This window comes from Alosa sapidissima, chromosome 16, assembly GCF_018492685.1.
Source record: "Alosa sapidissima isolate fAloSap1 chromosome 16, fAloSap1.pri, whole genome shotgun sequence".
NCBI lineage: Eukaryota > Metazoa > Chordata > Actinopteri > Clupeiformes > Clupeidae > Alosa > Alosa sapidissima.
The window spans coordinates 13,623,215-13,647,878 of record NC_055972.1 but is presented as its reverse complement, the minus strand read 5'-3'; the positions used below and the strand labels follow the sequence as shown (position 1 = coordinate 13,647,878).

At 44.5% G+C, this 24,664-nt stretch overlaps 2 protein-coding genes across 3 annotated transcripts; both read left to right on the top strand.

Annotated features, from left to right (window-relative positions):
* Window positions 1-1,109: 1,109 nt before the first annotated feature.
* On the top strand, window positions 1,110-15,006 carry slc1a4 (solute carrier family 1 member 4). The gene is made up of 8 exons (XM_042065021.1): window positions 1,110-1,751; window positions 3,256-3,298; window positions 5,515-5,580; window positions 7,978-8,144; window positions 9,567-9,800; window positions 10,331-10,525; window positions 11,113-11,247; window positions 12,906-15,006. The coding sequence occupies exons 1-8, from the start codon at window positions 1,243-1,245 to the stop codon at window positions 13,171-13,173; spliced, it is 1,617 nt and encodes a 538-aa protein (XP_041920955.1). The 5' UTR covers window positions 1,110-1,242; the 3' UTR covers window positions 13,174-15,006.
* Window positions 15,007-15,418: 412 nt separating this feature from the next.
* Window positions 15,419-24,551, top strand: cep68 (centrosomal protein 68). Of its 2 annotated transcripts, none has more exons than XM_042065020.1 (7): window positions 15,419-15,559; window positions 18,896-19,272; window positions 19,604-21,043; window positions 21,316-21,438; window positions 21,566-21,662; window positions 22,789-22,917; window positions 23,262-24,551. In XM_042065020.1, the coding sequence occupies exons 2-7, from the start codon at window positions 18,943-18,945 to the stop codon at window positions 23,273-23,275; spliced, it is 2,133 nt and encodes a 710-aa protein (XP_041920954.1). In that variant the 5' UTR covers window positions 15,419-15,559; window positions 18,896-18,942; the 3' UTR covers window positions 23,276-24,551. The 2 variants fall into 2 exon arrangements, with proteins under 2 accessions (XP_041920954.1, XP_041920953.1); XM_042065019.1 differs by having other exon boundaries at window positions 18,896-19,278.
* The last annotated feature ends 113 nt before the right edge of the window (window positions 24,552-24,664 follow it).

Sequence of the window (24,664 nt, the reverse complement as noted above, 5' to 3'; positions counted from 1 at the left end):
TCATAAATATTTTTACTCTCTCTCACTCTCTCTCTCACACACACACACACACACACACAACGACAACTTCCAGAGAAAGTTGTGAGTATTGCTCCCCCAGGCGTTGCCAGAAAAGAAAATTAGCCTACATGAGGCTTCCTCATTTTACTTCATTTGGTTCCACAAAAAACGCACAACACATATGCTATATGTACGTTTAAAGACATTTTCCTATTAATTCTCATTTCTGTCGCAGAATTAGCAATTGGTTATTTGCTTACTGTAGTTGCAGTTGGCTACAAGAACAGAACATGAACTGAAACAGCTCTGTGCAGGCTTTGTTTCTACGGAAGGGAGGCTATGCCATCTAGTGGTGGAGTGAGTGTACAACTTACATTAAAGTGGAAATGTTGAAAATAGCATGGTATTTCGTGCCATTAAGACAATAAGTTAATAGCTTTATTTAAATAATGCCCATACTTCCAGGTCATCCATGCATAAAAGAGTAACTTTTCTTGTGGTTTCATAATTCCTAGAATTCATGTAGGCCTAGTTATTCCACGTCCAATAAAGAGATGTTGAACAAAATTAATAATTTGCCAGTCATCTTTAAAACAATTACAAATAGGAAGGGAATGGCTTTAAACAATAACAAATAGGAACGCAATGACTGGACTGCTGAGTAAGCTCCTCAGCTCGTCTCCTTTGGCAGCTGATAGTTGTTATTTTAGGAACCCAAAAACAAGTATGTGTTTGGTCATATAGAGGGGCAGTCTCCGGCGCCAGAGATGAATAAAAGAGAAAATTGGAACTTCAAATCACTCGCCGAGTTTCCCCAGTCCCTTGTCAAAAAGGGAAAATTATTAATTTGACCGAATATGTGTACATTTTCAACTGAACAAAGCAGCTGATAGCTTACAAGTAACCTGCATATTATGTTCCTAATGTTTAATTTTAGAGTAGGTCTACGCACATTTTAGGTAAACATTTAAATGCAAATAAAAAACATTTATACTTAACATGCAATAAGAGCAGATGCTGGCAATATCTTTCCTTGTTGCATCATTTTATCCTAGGTTATAAGAACGAGAGTGGGAAGTGCGCATGCTCTTTTTTGTCCAGGCACTCGCTCGCCATTGGCAGATGAGCACGCTTCGCCTGGCAGAAGTAGGACTATAGCTGAGCGTACATCCCACACGAGCGCACGCCTTGTAGAGAACAGTACCGGTACCCGTGAAATCCGCGTGTTTCATTTCGTTCGCTATGGAGAAGTGTGAGTTAAACGGACACACTGTGTCTAAATGCCCAGAATCTTCCGGCTCAGTCAAATGTGAAAAGAAAGGGTGCAAAAACAGGTTTATGGATTTCTTTAGGAGAAATCTGTTAGTTATTCTCACGGTGTCAGGGGTTTTGGTAGGAGTTGGACTTGGTATGATTATTCGGAAAATGGATCTCACTCGGGCGCAGATGACATATTTCGCCTTTCCGGGCGAGATGTTGCTGAGGATGCTGAAGATGATCATTCTTCCCCTAGTGGTGTGCAGTCTGATCTCAGGCGCTGCCAGCCTTGACACTCGCTCGCTGGGAAAACTTGGAGGAATCGCGGTGTCTTATTTTTTGGTGACTACCCTGATAGCCTCATCCATCGGCGTGGCTCTTGCATTCATCATCAAGCCCGGTGTCGGTGCCGGTGCTCTAAACACCAATAGCTTATCTCTGGAAAGCGTGAGCACCGACAAAGAAACTACGGACTCATTTTTAGATCTTGCCAGGTAAATTATTCCACTTTCTTCTCTGCAGAACTTCAACAGCATTATAAAAACCCACAGTGATTGAAAACCACGCACTACAATGCGTTTAACATGGAAGGCCAGGCTAGAATTGGCACTTGCCCACTCGCTCACTTGCTCACTCCTACCCATCAGCGTGATTAGCCGTATATGGGTTATACACATGGACGCATCCGACCATGCTGTCACTGAACTGGCAGAGACCGGTATTGCGCGACTCGAGAGTCTTCTATTCTTAAAGCAATAGGCTGGTTCATACCAGCTAATGTGAAACTTCATGCGTATTATATACTCTGCCCTATTGACTTCAGCGAAACAGATGCATGGTGCTTATGCTTAAATGTCATGCTCTTCCAGATCTCTGCATGATGAGAAATCAAGAACTCATAGAGCATATTTTTCTTATGATCTGTGTGGCTCCAGAACACGAAGCTCAGGGCTTGTGCAATGAACTGGCTCTAAGTTGAGGAAAAGCAGACAGCTGTTAAAACACAATCACGTTCCAGTGGACCTGAGTAAGTCTTGGCTGGAGAGTGTCCCAACTGGCAAAGCAAGCACATGTCACTTATCTCTAGCCTTTCCACATACCACTCTGGGAGAACAGTCTGCTGTTTATCTCCTGTTTTTCCAACTAGGGCTCCACATGTTGGGTTGCCTCTGTTCAGCATGCACATGTTGGTCAGTGTGAACCTTAAGACATGCCAGCAATTACTACTTGTTCACACTAATTCAGCCTTTCCCTCAAGCTCACACACTACCCCAGATTGCTAAGAACACAGAGGCACTAACTGAGTTACGCAATGGTGGGATTTTAAAATCACTGGACAATAATGGGCTTTGATTGGGGGTGTTGTGAAAACCAAGTTATCGCCCCATTTGTCCGCTTGTTTCAGAAAAGGTTGTAATCCTGATCCTTACTGATGTCATGTGATATGATCAGCTGAGAACTGCTTCTCTCCACCCCCTTTAATACTGTATATGTGCATCCACTTTAACTGCTCACTTAAATATCCCATCAAATGTGCTAACTAATTTGTGCAGAGCTTGTCTGAAACAAAGAGTGAAGGAGTCGTATTATACAACAAACTCTGTTGCAGCTCTCTTCACTGTAAAACAGAGTTCATAAAGAACAGCTGTTGTGTCCCATGAGGTCCTCAAGGTAACAGTAATCCTGTGTGCAGTTCAGTTCATGTAAATAGAAAGCAATCAAATCCACTGGTGCATGGATTCTCCGGTTCCCCAGCATGTGAGTTGCTTGTAGAGACAGTAGGAGTAGTGAGAGACCAGTAGGGAGTGGGTAAATAACAGCTGTATCTGTTCTCACTTAGAGGAGGACAAAGGCCAAGGACCCATGCTGCTGTGTAGCTTAGGAAAACGGAACCTGGAGGTTTATTCAAACAAGTCAAGACACATCCCTCCTATCGAGTTATCAAGTGATGTTGTCTTAGTGTTTTTTGTTTTTTTTATTTGCTCACTCTTTCCACAGAAATTTGTTCCCGTCAAACCTTGTGGCAGCCGCATTCCGCTCGGTAAGTTTCTCACAAAGTTTTTCCCAACTCTCACATGATTTTCCTCACATCTTCTCCCTCTCAGCACACACACGCACACACACACACACACACACACACACACACACACACACACACACACACACACACACACACACACACACACACACACACACTCACACACAATTGGCTGAAAAAAAAGGTGAAATAGAGTCCAGTCTTCTGCACGGTGTGTGCTACCTCATTACCCCTGGGTAGTTAGTGTGGAAAACACACACACAATTCTCAGCCACCAGCTCCTGACGTTTTATAGGATACAACCCCCTGTCCCATAAAGAGTCTATTAAAACGCCCATGAGGTGCGCTGGTTGAGTGTAGAGAGCATTCCTCTATCTCCCCTGGATAATGCCTGCCTTGTAGCTCTGCTCACCTTCTCTCATCAGGAAGAACAGAATGGCCATCTCCACGGAGATGGGCCATTCTTTTCCACCAACTCCTAGCAACGGCACTCACACGCCTCACTGCCACCCGAAGTCTGCTGCCAGGGCCAGTCTCTCACACAGAATGGAAGTGGAGTGGAGGGAGGCTTCTCTGTGTGCATATGTGTGTGTGTGTGTGTGTGTGTGTGTGTGTGTGTGTGTGTGTGTGTGTGTGTGTGTGTGTGTGTGTGTGTGTGTAAAAGAGTCAACGTTAAGCTTCTGTGTGTGTATTTAAAGAGTCAGTGTGTGTGACTGAGTCCATGCAAAATGTCAGTTTGAGCGAGTGTGTGTGTGTGTGTGTGTGTGTGTATGTGTGTGTGTGTGTGTATGTGTGTATGTGTGTGTGTGTGTGTGTGTGTGTGCGTTTAATAGGTTGGTGGGGACGAGGGTCAGGGGGTTCATAGAGGTGACTGGGTTGAGCAGAAGTCTCGCTTGCTCTCTTTCTCTCTCTCTCTCAGTCCATCGCGGCTTTAGCCAAGAGGTGTGTGGGGGCGGACAGATGGATCCCCGACTCCGGTTAAACTAACTTACTCAGTCAATAATGAGCCCATAAACGGGTCCGTCCGCGCCTGTTGCAGCACAGAGCTTAAGGGCCTACGAGACCAACAGGACCACTGAGGGTGGTTGTGTACTTTTCCACATCCCTTGCTCATTGAGAGAGGGGGACAGAGAAAGAGGGGAGAAAGAGAGAGAGAGAGAGAGGTAGTGGTGGTCACCTGGATACAGTCCAGAATGAGGATTAAAAAGCAAATAGGGGAGGAGAGAGACAAGATGGGACCAGTGCGACCTAACCATGTGGATGAAAGATGTTTTAGCCAATCAGGAGGGCTTATCCTCAGTGTCACAAAGAACCTGTTCCAGGCTGTGGGAATTCCATCTCAGTCCAGGAGTCATGAGGAGATTCCAGTTTGGAGACCACAAGAAATTAAAGCTGTGTCATGCTTCTGGTCTCCCACAGAATTTGACCTTTTAACTAACATATATCTTTCTGAGGAACTATTAAGGGCCCAAAAATCTTTAACAATGTCTGATCTGGCCATTTCCTGGGTCATATCTTTCAATCAGCACCTCAAAATTCTTTGGAATTTGTTTTAAGCTGAAAATTATGCAATTTGGTTTTCATTTTCCGAAAATAAACGTAGTTATCAGAGGAACCTCAAAACCACTTCTAAATGGACCATCTCACCAGGGGCCCTTAGGAGGACCTTTAAAGAGGCCCTTCTTTAGGTCCGGCTGCTATGGCTGCCAGTGCATGTGGTGTGGATGTGGTATTCAGGGCCTGGGGGGGGGGGGGGGGGGGGGGGGCACATGCCCACATAGTGGGTGGGATCTTAGGCACGGGAAGCTCTGAATGAGCCACTGAGGAGGAGAGGGTCACCAGCATTGTCAGAGGGGGAAGCGGTTGCCAGGTTCTCCTCAGTGCTGCTCTGAAGGCGGCTTTGTCCCAGCGCTGGCCCAGCGCCCAACGTCTGATAGACGTGCTCAATGCAGGGGGCCCTAACTACATGATGTAACATGGAGAGAGGCTGGCAGGGTAAGAGTTAACCATGTTTAGGGAAAGAGGAGTGCCATTGAACATTGAAGCAGGACTGTCTGCTGTCAAACTTGAGTATTAACTGCTTTGCCTGATGTCTTTGACATGGAGAGAAACTGGCAGGGAAGGAGTTAACTGTGACGTTCAACATTGATGCAGAACTGTCTACTGTCAAACTTGAGTCTTATCTGCTTTGTCTGATGTCTTTGATGTTTGTGTTATAGTATGCCACGGATTACAAGAACATCTCAGTGAAGACAGGCACCAATGGAACCCTCCTCTACCAGAAGGTTGTCATTCCAAATCTACTGATTGTAATGGTTTATTTAAAACAAATCTGTAACAGTATGTGGTGAAAATAATAATATTAAAAAATACTACTACTACTACTACTACTACTACTAATAATAATAATAATAACTGTAGGTTACCTAGTATATTCAAGACAACTGTTTATTCTTGATATCACAGGTCTTGTAGATACAGTACATGACCTCATACGTCAGATGAATGTAGTGTGAAAATGATTAAAAGAATAGTGTGGATTTGAAATGGGATGCTTGTTTGGCATCTTTCTCCCGGGTTGGTGAAAAAACTCCACACGGGCTGTTTCCTTTTCAGGAAACACTGCAAACATACTCAATGAATCAACATGTGTGTTTGTATTTGTCAGTCAGCTCTCGCAATGAGCACAGGGCATGTAGAAGGAAGTCTGTTTTGATGACGGAGAGTAACAAGTGGGCTGGGTGGACATTGGACACAAACATAATTGACTGTAAGTGACAGACCTATTAAGGAAAGAATTTGGATTATGGTGATGAAAAAAGACCTCTGAGAAGACCCTCTGTCAATGTATATGTGTCAATGTGTTTCCTAGTAGTCACTCATCAGTATTGCATTGCATCTATGCCATTCAGAATCAGTTCTGGCTCTCAGTGGGGACATTTCCTTCACTGTGGAAATTCACCCCTGAGAGGTAATCCCTTTCTGGGAAAAAAATCATCTCTTGTTTTCTGCTTCCACTGATCCTTCACCCAGAGTCATTTGGCTTCAATTAGAGTCACAGTGATCCAGCAGCGGAGCAAGTCTCTGTGACCGTGCCCTCTCGAGTGTGCACAGGGCATGAAGTCCACTCTGGGCTTGGGAGCGAGTGAGCGAGAGAGGAGAGGAGTGGCAGCAGCGTCTGCAGTAGCACTAGTGCCCTGTGTTTCTGGGCTGTCTCTGGGCCTCGACCAGCTACTTGGCTGTACTTAGATAGCACGCTGTTTGTTTGCCTGTGTTGGGGGCGAGGGGGGGGGGGGTGAAGCTGTCTGCTCCAACTACCGGAGAGCTCAAGTCAAGCAGCTGGGGATGGCAAGTCTTTCCCAGAGTGCTTTTCAAAGGCTCAGCATTTTTTTTCCACTGAAAGGGCCTTCAGATAGAATGCCTCAAAAATCCTTATTCACTCCAGTGTCAAGACACAGAGGTCTTGATTAAAATAAAAGGAAAATAGAATTTTCTCTTACTGAGAGAGAAAAAGAGAAAGGCTCTGAATACCTCACCAAAATAGACAAAGCAAGCCTCACTGGGTTCAGTAGTTTCTTGACAAGCTAAAATCTGATGGAGGGCACCTCTCCACCCGGACCGTGATGGTTCTTACCCACTGGTGCATATCTAAAGCAGGGCGCAATCGTTGTTGATCTGTGGGGATCTCCATTCCTGGCCCTCGGTCAAACTGGGGCTTACTCACACCACACACACACCTAGCGCTGCGGTGTCAAACCGTGAGCCAACCCTCGCCGCCTGACATGGCCCAGAACAAGGGGAGGATTGAGGCGTGCGTGAGCTTCTGTCCTGTCCGATCCCCATCACAGACACTTTGGTGCCCAATGCACCCGGTAGCCCCAACACCCCTCGACCCTCCCTTGAAAGAGATGCAGGCCGATAAGCTCAGTCCCTTTAGCCCAGGGCCTTTAGCAGCTCAGTTAGCCAGATACAATGAGATCACACACACTCGGCTGTGCATGGGCAGGGTTAGGGCCGTGGGATGCCCGGAAGTGGGAATCACCATCCAGGTGCCTGGACGATGACATGGAAGTTGTTGTTGTTGGAAGTAGTTCAAAAGGAGAGAAGTGAATGCTACTCTATTAAGCTACCTTCAAGTCCCACTGCATGAACAGAGGCAGCTGTAGACAGTTTATTCACCCTGTGTTAAAGTGACCGTGTGCGACACAGCTCCAGTCTGCTTCACCCCTGTCTTCTGGCATCCATTTCTGCTGCTGTGAACTCGCTGCCCTTTTGGAAGCGCAGACCATGAGTTGGAGCCTCTCAGAGTTTCTGATTGACAAATTCTGACTGAGAAACTCCAGAAGGGAATGTCTCAATGCAGCATGCCGCCCAGACTTCTTGCTCAGTCAGCCTGGCTTCCAGAGGAGTTTGCACTCCGAAGAGTTGTTTTCAAACATGTACTGGTAGTTAATAAATGTTGCACTGGTTAAAATTAAACACGGCAATGATTAAATCCAAAAATCTGTTTTGGTGCCTACTTGAAAACATGTTTTGTCATGGCCACTACTACACAGTGCATAACAATGTATGTCTATCCACTTAACAACTCCCACCGTAACCCAAAAGGATACCTGCACACTAATAATGTATAGTGGATAGCGGTAACATCCAGGGTACTCATGCTGTTGTGCTGGCTACAGGTTCCTTATGGCACTGAGACAGATGGCATGAACATCCTGGGCCTGGTGCTCTTCGCCATGGTGTTCGGGGTGGCCCTCAGGAAGCTGGGCTCAGAGGGAGAGGAGCTCATCCGCTTCTTCAACGCTTTCAACGAGGCCACCATGGTGCTGGTGTCCTGGATCATGTGGTAAGTGAGTGTAGAGAAGACCAACACTAGTACTGCCTCAGCAGCCTGACCAGTGGCTTTAGAGTCAGCCCTTCACCAGCTACATTTTCATATTTTGTTACCACCACCAGTCAGAGTGTATGTAACATTTACAACTAACTATTTGCAGTAGTTGTCAGTATTCTACAATATGGCTATGATATCCATTGTATCCATATGTGTGGTAGGAAACACATCACTGACAAGTACAGCATTCGACTGGAAAAGCTTGTTAGGACTAGTAGGGTTAGGGCTATGACTCTATGAAGTAGGGTTAGGGCTATGACTCTATGAAGTAGGGTTAGGGCTATGACTCTATGAAGTAGGGTTAGGACTCTATGTGGTAGGGTTAGGGTTAGGACTCTATGTGGTAGGGTTAGGGCTATGACTATAAAGTAGGGTTAGGACTCTATGAAGTAGGGTTAGGGTTAGGACTCTATGAACTGGGTTAGAGTTAGGACTGATGACAGTCAGCAGTAACATAAGCACCTGACAGCCAGTAGTGCACTATCTGGGCAGCCGTGGCCTACTGTGGGCAGCCGTGGCCTACTGGTTAGCACTTCGGACCTGTAACTGGAGGGTTGCCGGTTCGAACCCCGACCAGTAGGCACGGCTGAAGTGCCCTTGAGCAAGGCACCTAACCCCTCACTGCTCCCCGAGCGCCGCTGTTGATGCAGGCAGCTCACTGCGCCGGGATTAATGTGTGCTTCACTTCACTGTGTGTACACTGTGTGCTGTGTGTGTTTCACTAATTCACGGATTGGGATACATGCAGAGACCAAATTTCCCTCACGAGATCAAAAGAGTATACTTACTTATACTTATCTGGCCCCATAAACCTGTCACCCAGATGACCTCCGCTGAAGAGTTGTAATGTCTGTAATAATAATAATAATCATCTTTATTTATATAGCACTTTTCAAAACAAAGTTACAAAGTGCTGTATAATATGAACATAAATGAAAATGCAAATAAGACATAATAATATAACAATCAAATAATACGAATTCAATTAGAACTTAACATAAATTTGAAAAAGGAAAATAAACTTACACTGAAATAAAACTTACTGAAATAAAACTTGACACTGAAATAAAACTTGACACTGAAATAAAACGAAGGCTTGCTTGTAAAGATGAGTTTTAAGGAGGGATTTAAAAGAGCAAACACTACACTCATTGGTCAGCAGGGGTATCCACGTGTGCTCCTCATTGGTCAGCAGGTGTGTCCATGTGTGTTCCTCATTGGTCAGCAGGCGTGTGTGTTCCTCATTGGTCAGCAGGCCTGTCCATGTGTGCTCCTTATTGGTCAGCAGGCCTGTCCATGTGTGATCCTCATTGGTCAGCAGGCATGTCCATGTGTGCTCCTCATTGGTCAGCAGGTGTGTCCATGTGTGCTCCTCAGGTACGTGCCTCTGGGCATCATGTTCCTGGTGGGCAGTAAGATCGTGGAGATGGAGGACGTGGTGCTGCTGGTCACCAGCCTGGGCAAGTACATCTTCGCCTCCATCCTGGGCCACCTCATCCACGGGGGCATCGTCCTGCCCCTCATCTATTTTGCTTTCACCCGCAAGAACCCCTTCACTTTCCTCTCGGGACTCATAACGCCCTTCACCACAGCCTTCGCCACCTGCTCCAGGTAAGCTTATCTCGCACCACTGTTTGCATACAGGTCATAAACACCCGTTTGCAAATCCATGTATACACTGTATATACGCATATACTGTTCATTTACTTTTAGTAGTTGTACTAAACACTCACACATAGTTAAGCTTGAAGAGGCTCAGACAGCTTCCTATAAGGTTGTGAAAACTCTTGGCTTGACCTAGTGGTTTTTATTCTCCTTTAAGATTCATCCGCTTAGTGTATTACTACAGGGCTTTGTCCTCAGTCACTCTAAGGACTGTAGGCCTTACCTTTAAGCCTTTGTCCTACTTGCCAACAATACCTTACAGTTCTCTTTCTGCTAGGTGGACAGATTAATCCACAGTGCAACAGGCATTCTTAATGGGTTTTATATGTTAGTTAAGAGTTCAATCTAAGGTTGTCTCACTGCCAATCTAAATTAAACCCAGCTCTGCATCTCCTTACCACTGCTGGGTGTTTCTTGACCTCAAAGTGGTGTTTGACCTTGATGAACCTGATGAACTTTGACCTGTGTTCCATCAGCTCAGCGACCCTGCCTTCCATGATGAAGTGTGTGGAGGAGAACAACGGCGTGGACAAGAGAATCAGCCGCTTCATCCTCCCCATCGGTGCAACCGTCAACATGGACGGGGCGGCCATCTTCCAGTGCGTTGCCGCTGTGTTCATCGCCCAGCTGAACAACCACGAACTGAACGCCGGCCAGATCTTCACCATCCTGTGAGTGTGTCCAGCTCTCCCTGAGTCAGAGGCTAAGCCCTTTGTGAGCACGGCCTGAGTGGCCTCTTCCACAGGATGTTTGTGAAATATAACAATGTCATTTTCCTAGAGATAACAATCTCCTGCTTTCTCTTTAAGATGTGCACAATATTCAATACAATTTAGCACATACCGGTACTAATAGGAATATATGTTTGTGTAATAAACAATGAGCGCTGGGATGTCTTCGGAGCTACGGTGAAGGGCTTGCATTTATGTGTACATGCAGACAGATCCATAGAGTTGAGCAGGAACTATACTTAAGTCAGAAGTGAGGCATCTCTCCACAGGCCCCACCAGAGCAGGAAGTCCAGAACCACAGTCTTAAAAACAGAGAAGGGGTGGCCTTCTAGGAGAGAGAGAGAGAGAAAGAGAGAGAGAGGGAGAGAGAGAGAGAGAGAGAGAGAGAGAGAGAGAGAGAGAGAGAGAGGAGAGAGAGAGAACCTTAGAGACAGCATTATATGAAAGAAACAGTCAGAGAGGAGGAGGATCCCTTAAGTAAGAGGGATAAAGTTTCATGTCTGAAATGCCATTCGTTCCCTCGATAGGGTTACTGCCACAGCCTCCAGTGTTGGAGCGGCGGGGATCCCAGCTGGCGGAATCATCACTATCGCCATCATCCTGGAGGCCATCGGGCTGCCCACCAACGACCTGTCACTCATGCTGGCTGTCGACTGGATTGTGTGAGTGCACCACCCCGGCCCCCCTGCCTCTATTTCCTTCCTGCCTTCCTTCCATGTGCACAGACGTGCCTGCATGCACACACACACACACACACACACACACAAACACACACACAGACAGACACACACACACACACACACACACACACACACACACACACGCACACATACACACACACACACAGACACAGACACACACACACACACACACACACACACACACACACACACACAGACACACACACACCTTCACACGTGTGTGTACACATGTGAATACAGACAGACAGACAGACAGACAGACAGACAGCCTACATTCTTCCCACCACACACCCGGGTGTATGTGCACACACATGCTCAGACATACACAGATAAGCATGAAGACACTCATCTGAGACAGCCAATGTCTTATCTATAACGTTAAAGAATCCGAACCATAGAGCACATATTCTTACTGTTTCTCTGTACAAGCCAATAAGGTAAAATTGTGTACCTGACAAGTTTCGGCTGCCTTGCCTCTGTAGCCTTCATCAGAGGTGTCACGTGATGTTGGTGTGACGTCGTCTGAGCTGTGTTATATGGAGTTTTCCATCCCACCTGATGTGGTGGGATGGCCGTGTCCCATGGGGTGCTCCGGGGGTGGGGGGGGTGGGGCGCCCTCTGCTGTCTGGTGGTTTTTCATACAGCCGGGGGCGGCCCTGCAGGACTGTGTCCCAGGTGTGGTATAGCTGGTAGGCTCCTTCATCCCGGTTCACAGTCTTTGGGGCCCGCTCCCCCCCCCCCCCTGGAGCACCCCAGGGGACACGGCCATCCCACCACATCAGGTGGGATGGAAAACTCCATATAACACAGCTCAGATGACGTCACACCAACATCACGTGACACCTCTGATGAAGGCTACAGAGGCAAGGTAGCCGAAACTTGTCAGGTACACAATTTTACCTTATTGGCTTGTACAGAGAAACAGTAAGAATTAGTAATACAGTAAGCCTAATGAACCTCTTCAATATACATAGAGCACATAACATACTGTATGCTGCCCAATGCCTTTAATGTAACATAATCACAGACGCAAGCTGTACTTTACACATCTATTTTTGTAACGATCTCTCCTAATGCCTGGGCAACTAGATGAGAATCTCTCACAATAGTAAGCAAGCTATTTTTGAGGAAGGTAGACCTCACTTGTGAGCCCTCTAGAGGCTCACTAGTAAAAAAAACAACAGTCACTGCTCTAATGTCCCTGTCTACAAGTACAGTAACTCCCCTTGTGAATCCGAGACTTCTAGTGGAGGGAGGAACTTTGTGTAATTTTAGCACTGTGCGCTGGACTAATTGCAGTGTAAGAAGAGAGGACTGGACTAGCGCTGGACTGGACTAGTGGTGCAAGGAGAGAAGTATACTGTAATAGCAGCAAAGTGGTGTGAAGACCTATGTGCTGTGAACACCCCCCCCTGACCTACATGCATTAAAGCTAAACTTCTAAGCTTCAGCCTCCTAGAAAGTGCCGCGATTATAAGGCAGAGCACACTTTACAATGAGCAGTGCATGTATGTAATGAATTTAACATGAATGTCATATATGATTTTGCTTGCATATGTGTATATATATATATATATGGTATGATACTCAAATGTATGTGTGTGTGTGGGACCCTGCAGTGACCGCACTACCACCGTAGTGAACGTGGAGGGCGACGCCCTGGGGGCTGGCATCCTGCACCACATCAACGAGGAGGAGCAGAAGAAGCTACGGCAGCAGGAGGAGGAGGAACAGGGTGCGCACGAGCTCGCCGAGGTCAAGGTGGAGGCGGTGGCTAACGTGCAGGCGGACGGCGAGACTTCCCCGCTGGTCACACACCGCCCGCTCGCGCCAGACTCGTCCTGTGTCAACCTGCTGGACAAGGAGGGCATGGAGTCCGTGCTCTGAGCCCAGGGACCCTGCATGTTCTCACACTCTCTTCTCTCTCTCGCTGCCTGTTTCCAGTACTACCACCACAGGGTAGTACAGTTCACGTACGCCGAAACGCATACTGAACACTGTTACCTCTTACCTGGAAAGTTTACTTGTATCTGTCATTCTGTTTTTCAGTTCAGAGAAAAAATAACAACAGAGAAAATGTCTAAATGTGCCATAGTTGACATTGTTCTGGTGACAGATGGGCCATGGTTATGTTTGTGTGGTGAAAGTGCTTGCAAGTGTCCTGCAGAATCTTTTTTTCCAATCACTACTGCCCTTTCTTCCTTCTCTCAAATTTAGTGGAAGAGGAAACTGCTTGTTTGTTTTTGTAAATCCAAAGGGAACTCTCCCAAGCTTGAAGTAGTCAGTGTTAGTGTAAACAAATAGGAGAATTATTTGCAGAGTAACCCAGGTTTTTTGTTTGTTCTATACTCTACTTGCGTGACATATTAACCGCATATTTTAATGCTAGAGAAGAGAACCTGTTTGTTGTAAATATTTGCGTGGGTTGTTCAGTGATGTATTTTTCTGGCCAGCCAGGGATGCTGGTAAACGGTATGGACTGCATCTCTTTGTGACCGCTCAGTGCATGTTCACCAGTCCAGTTTGAATAGTCTGAGTCAAATCATGGTAGACACAACACCCTAACTGCCAAATATTCATGAAGTAGACAAATATTCTTGTGGATCATGATCATCTCTTGCATAATTTGAAGAATGAATCCAAAACTTCCATGAAATGGAAGGATATTTTTTGTCAAAATGTTGTGTCTTATGGAGATGGTCATGGGGAAACATTGGTCCTTTTTGTGGTCACACAGCTCCAACTGCTGGTTCTTTTCAGAAAACCTAAATGCAGAACTTTTTCTATGACTGTAGCGCCACCCTGAGGTAAAATATCAGTATTAATTTTCTCTAAAAGAGAACTGTGATATTCAGCTAATTGTTTTACTCAACATAAACATTGTCTTGTGTCAATACAAAGATAACCACTAAATGAAGGGATTGAATGACCATTTAAATTTTGCAATTATTTGAAACATTTCTCATCAATGTGAATCTCAATGTCAAAATGAATGCTAAATGTATATATTTAAATGTATACTTTTCTCACATCATGAGCTTAATATCATCATTTTGTGACGGTCACAAATTTTGAGCTGGTGAAAAGATTATCTAAAAGATCATCTGAAATGTTGTATGCATGTTAGATGATATATAGCACTTGTTTTCTGCAATTTCTGGATCTGGCTTATTTCATGGTTGCTGCAGCAGATAGATTTGCATGTTAAATGTTTGGGTTTCCCCTTGCACCTTATTAGTGCTTTGGATCAGCCAGACTGAGGAGGTGTTACACGGCCAGCTCTTGGTTTTATGATTGTCGCAAATAGTCAAATGTATGGATCAGCTCTTAATGTCAGAAAAGTTTTGCTGAGCCGGACTGCAACCATTACAGAACTGTTTAGTTAGAAGTGCAGAATGTGTCTGGAGCAATCACAGATAGATAAGCTAAATGAAAGACTGTAATTTATTTTAATTATTTTGAAATACTGTGTAATTTGTATTGTGTTGGATACGATGGATGCCATGTCTGAATTTATTGTAATCAAATTGCAATATAGCCTATATTTTATTAACATCTTTAACACTATTAGTTTAAAGAGGGCTAGTAAAAAGTTAGTATCTTCTTAACTGTGTTATACTGCCTTTCACCTTTATGTGTGAACTATCTTTGTAATACTTCTTTATACTTTTCATGGTCAAACCTCTGCTTTTAACATTAAATCTGAGCATCTATGTTGAATCAGTCTGACAAAAACGTATTTGAGGAGTTATTTATTGATTGATTGATTTATTTGAGAGTTTTCTTCATAATGGTTAATTTGTCCTGCTCTTTGTATGCAGGACCAAACTGTCCAATGGGTGGCGCCCAACCATATCATTTGTACAGAGTACGGTCCCCTTTTTTTGAAAAGTGGGCCATTAGCTTTTTACACAGATAATGTAAAAATAGCGCAATGACTGGCGTCAGGACATATTTATTGACACAGATCTACATAGTAACCTAGGCTTACACACTACAAAGTACAAGTTACTGATACTTTGTTTGAGACCGGAACGTGGACTGGACAGCCTTTGTCTTCTTAAAAAAAAACTACAGATGTGTGTCATTGGCTGGTAGCAGCAATCTCTTCCGTTAGCCCCGCCTGTTTGCAAACCATTTCCTTCACTGGGAGGAAGAATGGCTGCTGATGTTACCTCTTTGTAACTCTAATTCCGCAATTTTAGTGCAATGTATCTTATCATGCGTCACTGAAACAGATCAACGTTCTGGGAAGCGTCTGGTGGAGAAAACGGTAGGCACCAAACGTTTTAGGTTTACGGAATTGTTGCTCAAACTTGTGTTTAATTCAATCAGCCTAACCTAATGATGCTGTCTGATAACCACAGGGCGAGAATCATGCATTAACTATTGTTAATGCAATCTTATATAGGCCTGTAGCCAATAACCTTAGGCTATGTCAGTGAGCTTGTAGAGGCTAAATCTATAGCTTGAGGATAACCTACAATAGCCTACTCATTTTCAGTGCTCTCATCATCATGCCACTATAACAATACATTGGGGTTTATATTACAGTGTTATACCTAATAATTGATACCCAGCTGAGAAGACACAGACAGCGTTTGTTTGTAGTTAAAATGTGTCCTTTCTTTTTATCTCCCGCACTCCCTTGTTCAACTGTTTCAAATATAGCCAGTGGTGACGAACGAATTCTTTTACACGTTCCTTGCTCTCATTCCAGAGTCTCAGATAACTTTCCATGAGCTAGTTTAAGTAGCCGTGACTGGAGGAGTCAAGCGCTGACTTATGGTCTGGATGACGCAATGACAGCAAGTAGCCTAATGATAGTAAGTTAAATTGTTTGAGAATAGAGAATCACTAAGAATCTAACATACTTAGACTCTGGGTTTCACTCTGCTTTTTCGTGACGTGATTCTGAGTTGCATAGGTTTATTTGCAAATAGTGATTTGCAAGACCTCTATTCTAGGTCCTGTCAGCTAGGTCCCAATGCAAACATAGCCTACTTATTTGGTGCCTAGATGACACTATGGTAACCTGAGAAGTGATCACATTGCTCAGAAGGACACAGTTTGTCCAGTTTAAATAATAGAACATTCCCTGTTGAAAAGGTTGTGAACTCAAGATCTTGTTTTGAGGGCTGACTATTATTGTGGGAATATCAACAACATTTAAGTAGCCCGATTGACTTTTGGGGTCTTTGCATTCTGGGGTCATTTGTTTGGGGTCCTGGACCACCTGTCACCCAGCGAGGTGGTCCGGGGGGTCTCTTTGGATCCTGCGTGAGCGTGAAGGGTGCAATCTCTCATCTATTCCAAAGTTTGTCCCTCTCTTTTCATCTCTGTGACCTTAGAGCTGAAACTATTACAGTCTGTGTCCTTCAAAACCTTTCAGCCCACAAAGCTTCCACACACCCACCCTGTCATGAAGAAGTCTACCATAACTTGTGGAAATATGCTTGCTTTTAGGCTTGCTTGTTAAAGAGATAATACTTTTTTTAGATGTCATGAAAAATAAATAAATTTAATAGACCTGTTATGGCACTTTTATCATGTTGGAACGCTGGCTGGTTTGTTTACTTCAGAACAAGCATCAGATGCGTTCTGAAGACCTCTCTCTCTGGACTCTAAATCAGAAATGAGGAGTGCTGTTCATATCTCTTGAAGTTATGATCTCTCTCTGAGTTTTGAACAGTTTTCTCGGTTTTACATGTTTGCCTGTCATGTTCAGAGTTAACCAATTTAAATAACCCATAGATTCCCACAAGTGTCAATGTGTCACATCATGTCACAGCTATGAAACCACAGTTGTGCTATAACTTAAGTGTTTCCCATACATTGACTTACTTGTGGCGGCCCACCACAATATCAACTTTGACCACCACACAATGATTTGCCATGTTGTACTATTTAAATGGGATGACATCATTTTATTGTAGAGCTATAGGCACCTTTGCGAAGCCTCTCCTTGTCTCTCTCTCTCTCTCTCTCTCTCTCTCTCTCACACAAACCTGCCCCTCCTCTGCATGCACGTTTAAAGAAAACATTGTCAATTGTGCAAGGATTGTGGTTGGCATAGAAGATGACTGGTTAAATCCTGGTTAATTCAGGTTAGCATCATAAACATGATGCGTAAAACTGTTGCAACCCCCACCGCTACCTACCACCACAAGTAGAATTGAATTCTGTGGGAAACACTGAACTTTGATGCACGGAATAATATGTTAATTTGGGACAATCTGTTTTTAGTGTCAAGTAAGTCTCCTCCATATACATCCCTCTGCAGGAATAACTGACTTCAAAGCTGGCACACAACACTGGACAGCCCCTAAATAATTTTTCGTCATGTAATGATGCACAATTATTCAGTAGTGCTGTAAGTGAGATTGTAAACTGGGCCTGACTCTAGAAAAGGACTCCAATGTAAAGCCTCAGTCAGACATTAGTGAAAGTAATATGATGTCAGATACCAGCTGGTACCAGAAAGAAGCTGGTCCTCTGTTTCTCAAGGGCACTATAGATACATGTACATACAAGACCTTTGAATGCATAATGTTGTTTTCTGCGGTTGTTTAGGATTTTTAGGTAACAAATTGAGCAACACCTGTTTGCCCCATAGACACCAGCCACAAGCCAACAGTTTACTAAATTCAGGAAGTCACATTTGTAAAGGAAATGATCAGCAGACACAAATAATCTGTCTATGGAAGTTGAGAAATGTGATGAATAGAAAACTATTGACAATTAGAAAGAGATAGACTTGGCTTTGTGCATATGAAAATAATGTCTGTCATATGGTGCCCTCTGGAACCCTCTCAGGTTTTCATTCTCTCTCAGCCTCAACACATGAGCTCTGGAGTGATCTACCGTGTGCAGACAGACACTTCACTTCAATTTGTCTAACATCGTTTATGGTGTTTTAGGTTCCCTGGTGAGGCGGTGAAAGTCAAAACCGAAAGGTTTACATGCCAGAAACAGCACTCAGTGCACCCGTCTTTGTTACAGACAGTGTGCCATCCATATTTCACAGACTCCTCTGTTGTTTGCCATGGCAACCAGAGGTACTTGAAATATGGTGACCACAAAGCACTACAGCAGCCCCACCATATGAAGCTGACAATCACCAGCAGACTGGATATGAATTACTAAAATACATTGTTCATTAACACCCCTTTCTGTTTAGACGGTTCATATCAGAATTTTAATAAATGTATGTGTGAATCTCTCTCTCTCTTTCTTTCTCTCTCTTTCTCTCTCTCTCTCTCTCTCTCTTTCTCTTTGTTTGTCTGTCCATGCCCAGTGTAGAGGTGGATGAAGCACTGTGTTGTGTGTTTGGTCTCAACAAGCCTGGACATGCAGCCTTAATAAAATTACTGATGCAAGCCAAGAGCAAACATATCATTACCCTCAGCTGCTCCATGTACTTGTCCTTGTTTTGTAAATGGCCAACCTGATAAGAACCTGCCCTTTACAGGACATGTAATATCATTACCTTGTTTCTAAAACAAACCAACCCAATAGTCCATTAAAATGAATCCTGCACAGCTACTGCAAATGTGAACACTGCTTTGTTTGTGCGAGCATGACACAGCCATGTTATGTCATTACACAGCCATCACCGTGGCCACATGATGCATCAGTGGGCCTCACTGGGTTGCCATGACGCTGGGAGTTGACAGAAAGGTGCCCGAGACGCTTTGTCAGATGGAACAGACGGGGAGGTGGAGGACACGGATACCCGAGTTTGTCCGGAGCGGGCATGCTCACAAGCGATCCCAGGCACCAGGGGACAGAGAGCGAACACAGTCCACACCCAGCAATGGGGCAAAGGACTCGGACAAAGAGAGGAATTCTAACAAAAAGACGGTCACTATGGCACCAATGTCCAGGTGCATGACAAGCAAAGGGCAGTACATCGCTAGAAGACCACTAGTGTCCGCAGAGCGGCATACGTCAATATTAAAGAACCCCCTCTCACATGAGCTCACGGTACAGGTGAAATAAAATAATTTATGTTATGTTATGTTATGTCATCTTTGTTATATGTGTTATGCTAATGTTATTGACTAATGCTAATGTTATTCACAGTGCTATAGAATTACATGGATTTTGGACTGTATGGAATTAGTGTTAATTTACATCCCTAATCTCTATCATTACATACAACTACTGTAGTGTGTTTGATTGATAGTATGTGTAGTGATTTGTTTGATTTGAATTATTGTAGTGTGTAGTGATTTGTTTGATTTGATTGAGATAGTTGAGAAGACCTAGACATATCTGTATTAAATATTTAATTCAATGTTTATCCCTCTTACAGGAAAAACACCAAACTGGTTTTACCAGAGACACCCTTCTCCACAATGAGAGGGAGTCACATTCCCATCGTGGGTTCAAAGACACTCTAACATGCCCCAGCCCTTCCAAGTCTTATGGCCTGTCCCCCTCAGTCTCCAGGGAGGACTTGACCTCTCCTCTCACCACTGCTGATCTGAGGACCTGGTCGACATGTGAGGAGCCGTCCTTCAGGTCCACGTCATCCCAAAACACGCCATCCAAAAAACACAGCAGACGTAGTCTCTCCAGTCCCCCGATGGACGTCTACAGCCTCACAGTGCCTCTGAGCCCCAAGTTCTCCTCCACTCAGCGATCCACCCAGACGCCGTCATTACGTCCATCGAGAAAGACCGACGCAGACCTTATGTACGTACGAGAGCCTGCTTTGAGAAGTAGCAGTAAAGTCAGCCCACCTCCATTTCATCAGATGTCACCTTACCAAGCAAATTACTGGACTTGTGCCATTCCCACTTCTCTGCCTCCTTCCCCAGACCGCAGGTCCCCAAACTGGGACCCAGACAAAGAGTACCAAGCCCTCTTGGACTACACCTATCCCCTGAGGCCAGGTCATACTAGCAAACGTGACTCTGTCGATTTAGGATCACATCTGAAGACGGACATGATTTTGGAGGACTCGGGGATCGAACTTGACCGTTTCTGTAGCTCTTCCACCCTGTCCTGTTTAGATCAGTCAGTATGTGCTACTAGAAGGGGCAAAGGAGGCAACCCTTCTAAGCCTTTAGGACTGCATGGTCTCAGTTCAAGAGAGCGGTCTCAGTCTAAATCATCAGACGGCAGACTGTCAAGTAGTCTGTACTCAGTCGACCACATTGGGCTTTCAGTCGAAAGCTTGGAGTGCGACGGCAAGCAACAAAGTCAGCAGTGGTTTCACTATAAAAAACTCGGTGTTTTCTCCACATCAAGGTCTCCCTCGACTTTCATCCCCACTCTGCATGTCTTGCCCCGTCCGGGGCTGCTAGGAGACAGCGACGAGGAGTTCTTGGCTCTGCCTGATCGGCTTCAGGAGATCCAAGCACTCTCCCAGCACCTGAAGGACATCTCAGCCCAGATCAGCCAGCCTGCCACCTCCAGCTGGGAGTCTCTGGAGAGGGAGACCTCCTCTACAGAGAAGCAGTCTGGAGAAACCACAGTGGTGCAGGAAGAAGATGAAGACACAGTGGAAGAGGAAGAGGAGGGAGAGGGATCTGTCTCCGGGGGTCTACCGAGAATTGAGGAACCCTTGGAGGAAATGTTGGAGTCCAGGCTGCACATGTTGAGCACAGAGGTTAATCAAAGCAGTGTGAGGGAAGTGGCGTCCATTATGGATCGGCTGGGTGGAGTTTCTCTGTCAGAGTTGAGGAAGAGCTCACAGATGGACCAAGAAGATGCAGACACCAAAGAGTCGCTCATGCAGCACATTCAGGTGAGAGTGTCTATGGTAGTTATCACTGGGAAGTATTACAGGTACAACAAGAAGTTTTGGTTATACTGTAAATTCTGTGAGATTCAGAAAGGCATATCACTTCACTTCCCCTCCTTTAACACAAAAGATTGTCTCCGATTAGCATACATAACATTGCTTGCCATTCACAAAAGTGAACATTGCAGCATCTGTCGTTGTGTATACTTAAAAAACAGCAGCCTCTTCTAATATGTTACAACTCGTCGGTCTGTTTGCTTTGGCTTCTCCAACAGACATTTTGTGCAAATCTCCAAGAACTTATTCAGTGGCTATACAGGGTGGTGCATAAAATGGAGGTCCTCACTCCACCCTCTGTGGATATAGAGAGTGTCAAAACCTCTCTGACAGATTACAAGGTAAGTGGTTGTAACAAGCAGAGTGCTAATTATGTCAGGATGCACTCATTTCAAGCTGCGCCTGGAAGTATTAACTTGTCCTCCATCTTTTTTTTCCCTATACTCACTTCCCCTTTCTGTTTGCCAGAATTTCCAGAGGGACGTCCAAGCCCATCGCCCTCTGACTGGTGCTGTCCTGCACACAGGGGAGGCTCTGCTGCGCTGCATGAACTCTACCTCTCCTGGTGAGGCTCTCCGGTTCTCAAGCTGATCAGCCGCATCATGAATGTTTAAACACAGAGAAAGAGAAAGATACACACCCAATACCTGGAAACACTCAGAGGGAGCAGAGACTTCAAAAAACACTCTCACCTTAACCTAAAGGACCTTAACCTAAGGACTGTTGCACATATCATTGTGTAGAGATCAGTAATAAAGAAGCGCACAGCAAATCATGTAAGAAGTTTGGCTGTTATTCACACAATACCACGGTTTTACCTTTACATTCTCAGGACTATCATAAATGTACACACCCGGTTAGCTATAGTGAGTTTATCGCCTCCTAGTGTTCAACATGAAGTCCGCCCCCCCAGCTCCTTTGATGTCAGTTTATGTTGTGTTGTCGTTTATGTGTTCGTTCTTGCTAAACTCAAGTGTTCCTTACGCATAAAATGAAGGCTGGGCAGGAGAGAAAACCAGCCGAGCTGCTTGTCAAGTTTCTCTTCATTCAATCATTTTACAGAAGTGAAACAGAAAACCAAGTTACCATCAAACCTTTGTAAGGGGGGGAAGAATGGATACCATTGTGTTCCTCCTTTGTCCCAAACAATGGGAAGTAGAAGTGGCCTAATGTGTCATGAAATTCAGCTGAACTTTTCAAATGTTTTTTGAAGACCATGTGGCCAAAGCCATTATTGCATTCTCCTCCAGCAGAAGCAAGTCTTTTAAATGTCTGCAGCAGGTCAGCAGATGTCCCTGGCTTTGTTCCTCTGTACACCACTGCAGGATGTGGTGCTGTGTAACTTCATACCCATAGTCCCCTGTTCTGGCTGGAAGAGGTAGAGAGGTCAGCCAGGAGAGGGCAGCCATGCATGTCCATCCAGAAAACCAGCAGTGGCAGAGGTCTCAACTGTTTATTTTTACTCTAGTCTCCAATCCAGCCATACCTCACAAGCAAATGCTCCAGTCTCACTCCTGCAGATGGCTAGGGCTGTTAATAAACTATATTTGGCCATCCTGTGCTCATTATCTTTCTCCTCACTCTGTTGAATGGTGTTAAGTCTAAGTCTAGATGTGAGAATGTACTTGTTGCTGCGTAACCTATTTTGGCTTTGGTTGGTCTGTAATGTTTTCTCATCTGTCTCCTGTCAGTGTTGAAGGAAACTCTGGAGTTGATTGAGAGACAGTCCCGAGCCTTGGAGACCCACGCTGAACACCTGTTCTCCTCCATCCTCTCAGCTATGGACAGCCTCACAGAGGCCAGCTCCAAAGAGGGTACTGGTAAGCAGCTGACATTAAAGTCCGGTTTCATACCAAAATTTGTTGTTGACTATTTTCTTGTATCGGCTACATTATTTATTGATTCAATGACTGAACAATGTTTTACAAAATTAAATGACTGAGCGCTACACTTCACTGAGTAACTAGCCACCAAATATACAGTTTGTCCTAATTTTTTATTTTATTTTTTCTTACTTTGGAGGTATGTTTTTGATTTATTCCCCACTGCTAAACTACAGTGAATTCCACCTAGTGTTTCCAACTAATAACATCCAGATGACATCTCGTTTTTTGTGGCCAAGTCTCAATACTTTATGATAACCCTTGTTATTTTTCCTCCACAGAATGCTCTGACTAGGAGTACATGTGAGGTGCGGGCTTCTGAATTTCTCTGCCTTAAGGTGTGGGCACTTCTGAGGACCAGCAACATACTCCACAACATCACATTAAAAGGAGGAAAGCCACCTTTAAATGCATTAACATCACTACATAGTGTCTAGTCTCACTTTTCACACAGACACAGTCTTTTTTTAACAAATACTGTAAGTGTACTTCAGCCATACGTGCTTTTAGAAGTGTTTGCGGTTCACTTGTTCACCACAGTTCAAGCATACGTCAATGTACTTGTCACCAGCTCCGCTCTAGAATCTTTGCTTGTCACTCCCATCTTTGACAAATGTTGTCCTGAGGTTTTTATGATAACTTTGTTTAGCCACTATCATTCTGTTTGAAATGACTTGTCGTCATCTCAAGGTGTTGGCACAGCTGCACTAATTCCCAATAATGTTGGAGCTGAATTTGGCTATGGTGGTAGGAGTACAGATCATGACTGTGATCTCAGGTAATTGCCTTATTAAATATGAATGAAAAGCACAGGGCCTGTTCTTGGCAGCTCTTTAGGTATTAGTTTTCAGCTTGAGAGATGTACAGTATGTTTACTGGTGTTCAAGTTGTGTTGTATTCTTATTCACTCAATGTGTATTATGCTGTGTAATGTTCTATCATAAACAGTGTTAGCCCTGCAATAATACTTGCTGTTTGGTTGGGATGTAACCATGCCACCTAGCCTTTGCTCTGGGAAGTTTGGAGGAATTTGCACCAATTCTGTTTTTATATTCAGTACTGACAGTTATTACACACTCACTGAAATACCTTGAGCACCATATACTCGGTGTCCTCGAACTGAACACTTAAAGTTAAATGTGAGGTCGTTGTCAAGTTTCAGGAAAGAATATTAGCCCTTCAGGCAAAACAAAATGTGAGTTTTCTAAAAGCAGCTTTAAGCACTTTTTACAAATAGGCAAACTGGCCGGCTTTACACTGATTGCCATGGCAAAAACAAATGGACTAAAAGATGGACCCTGGACTATAACAGGTTCTGGGCTTTATAATCGGTAACATAATTTCCCCTACCATACAAACCAGTCAGGAGGACTCGGTCCGGCCCGTCACATATTTCGGTATGAGGACTGAAGGGAAGTGAAGTCCAACTACAGCTAAGTCAAGACATGTTAACATCTCTCCTACAGCAGGAGTAGGACTATGAGAAATAAATCCAGAAGAATGGAGCATAACTTGTTTTTAATACATGAATACTCACCATCTTCTAAATAAATGTTTCTTTTTTACATAAATATTCCTCGTCTTTCTTGAAGCCACTTGTTGAACTACTTCAGTTTGGAGGAATCTTTGCTGGTCAGCTTTAGTAACTAATCCAACAGCATTCCTGGAGTGTATGGGATTCCCT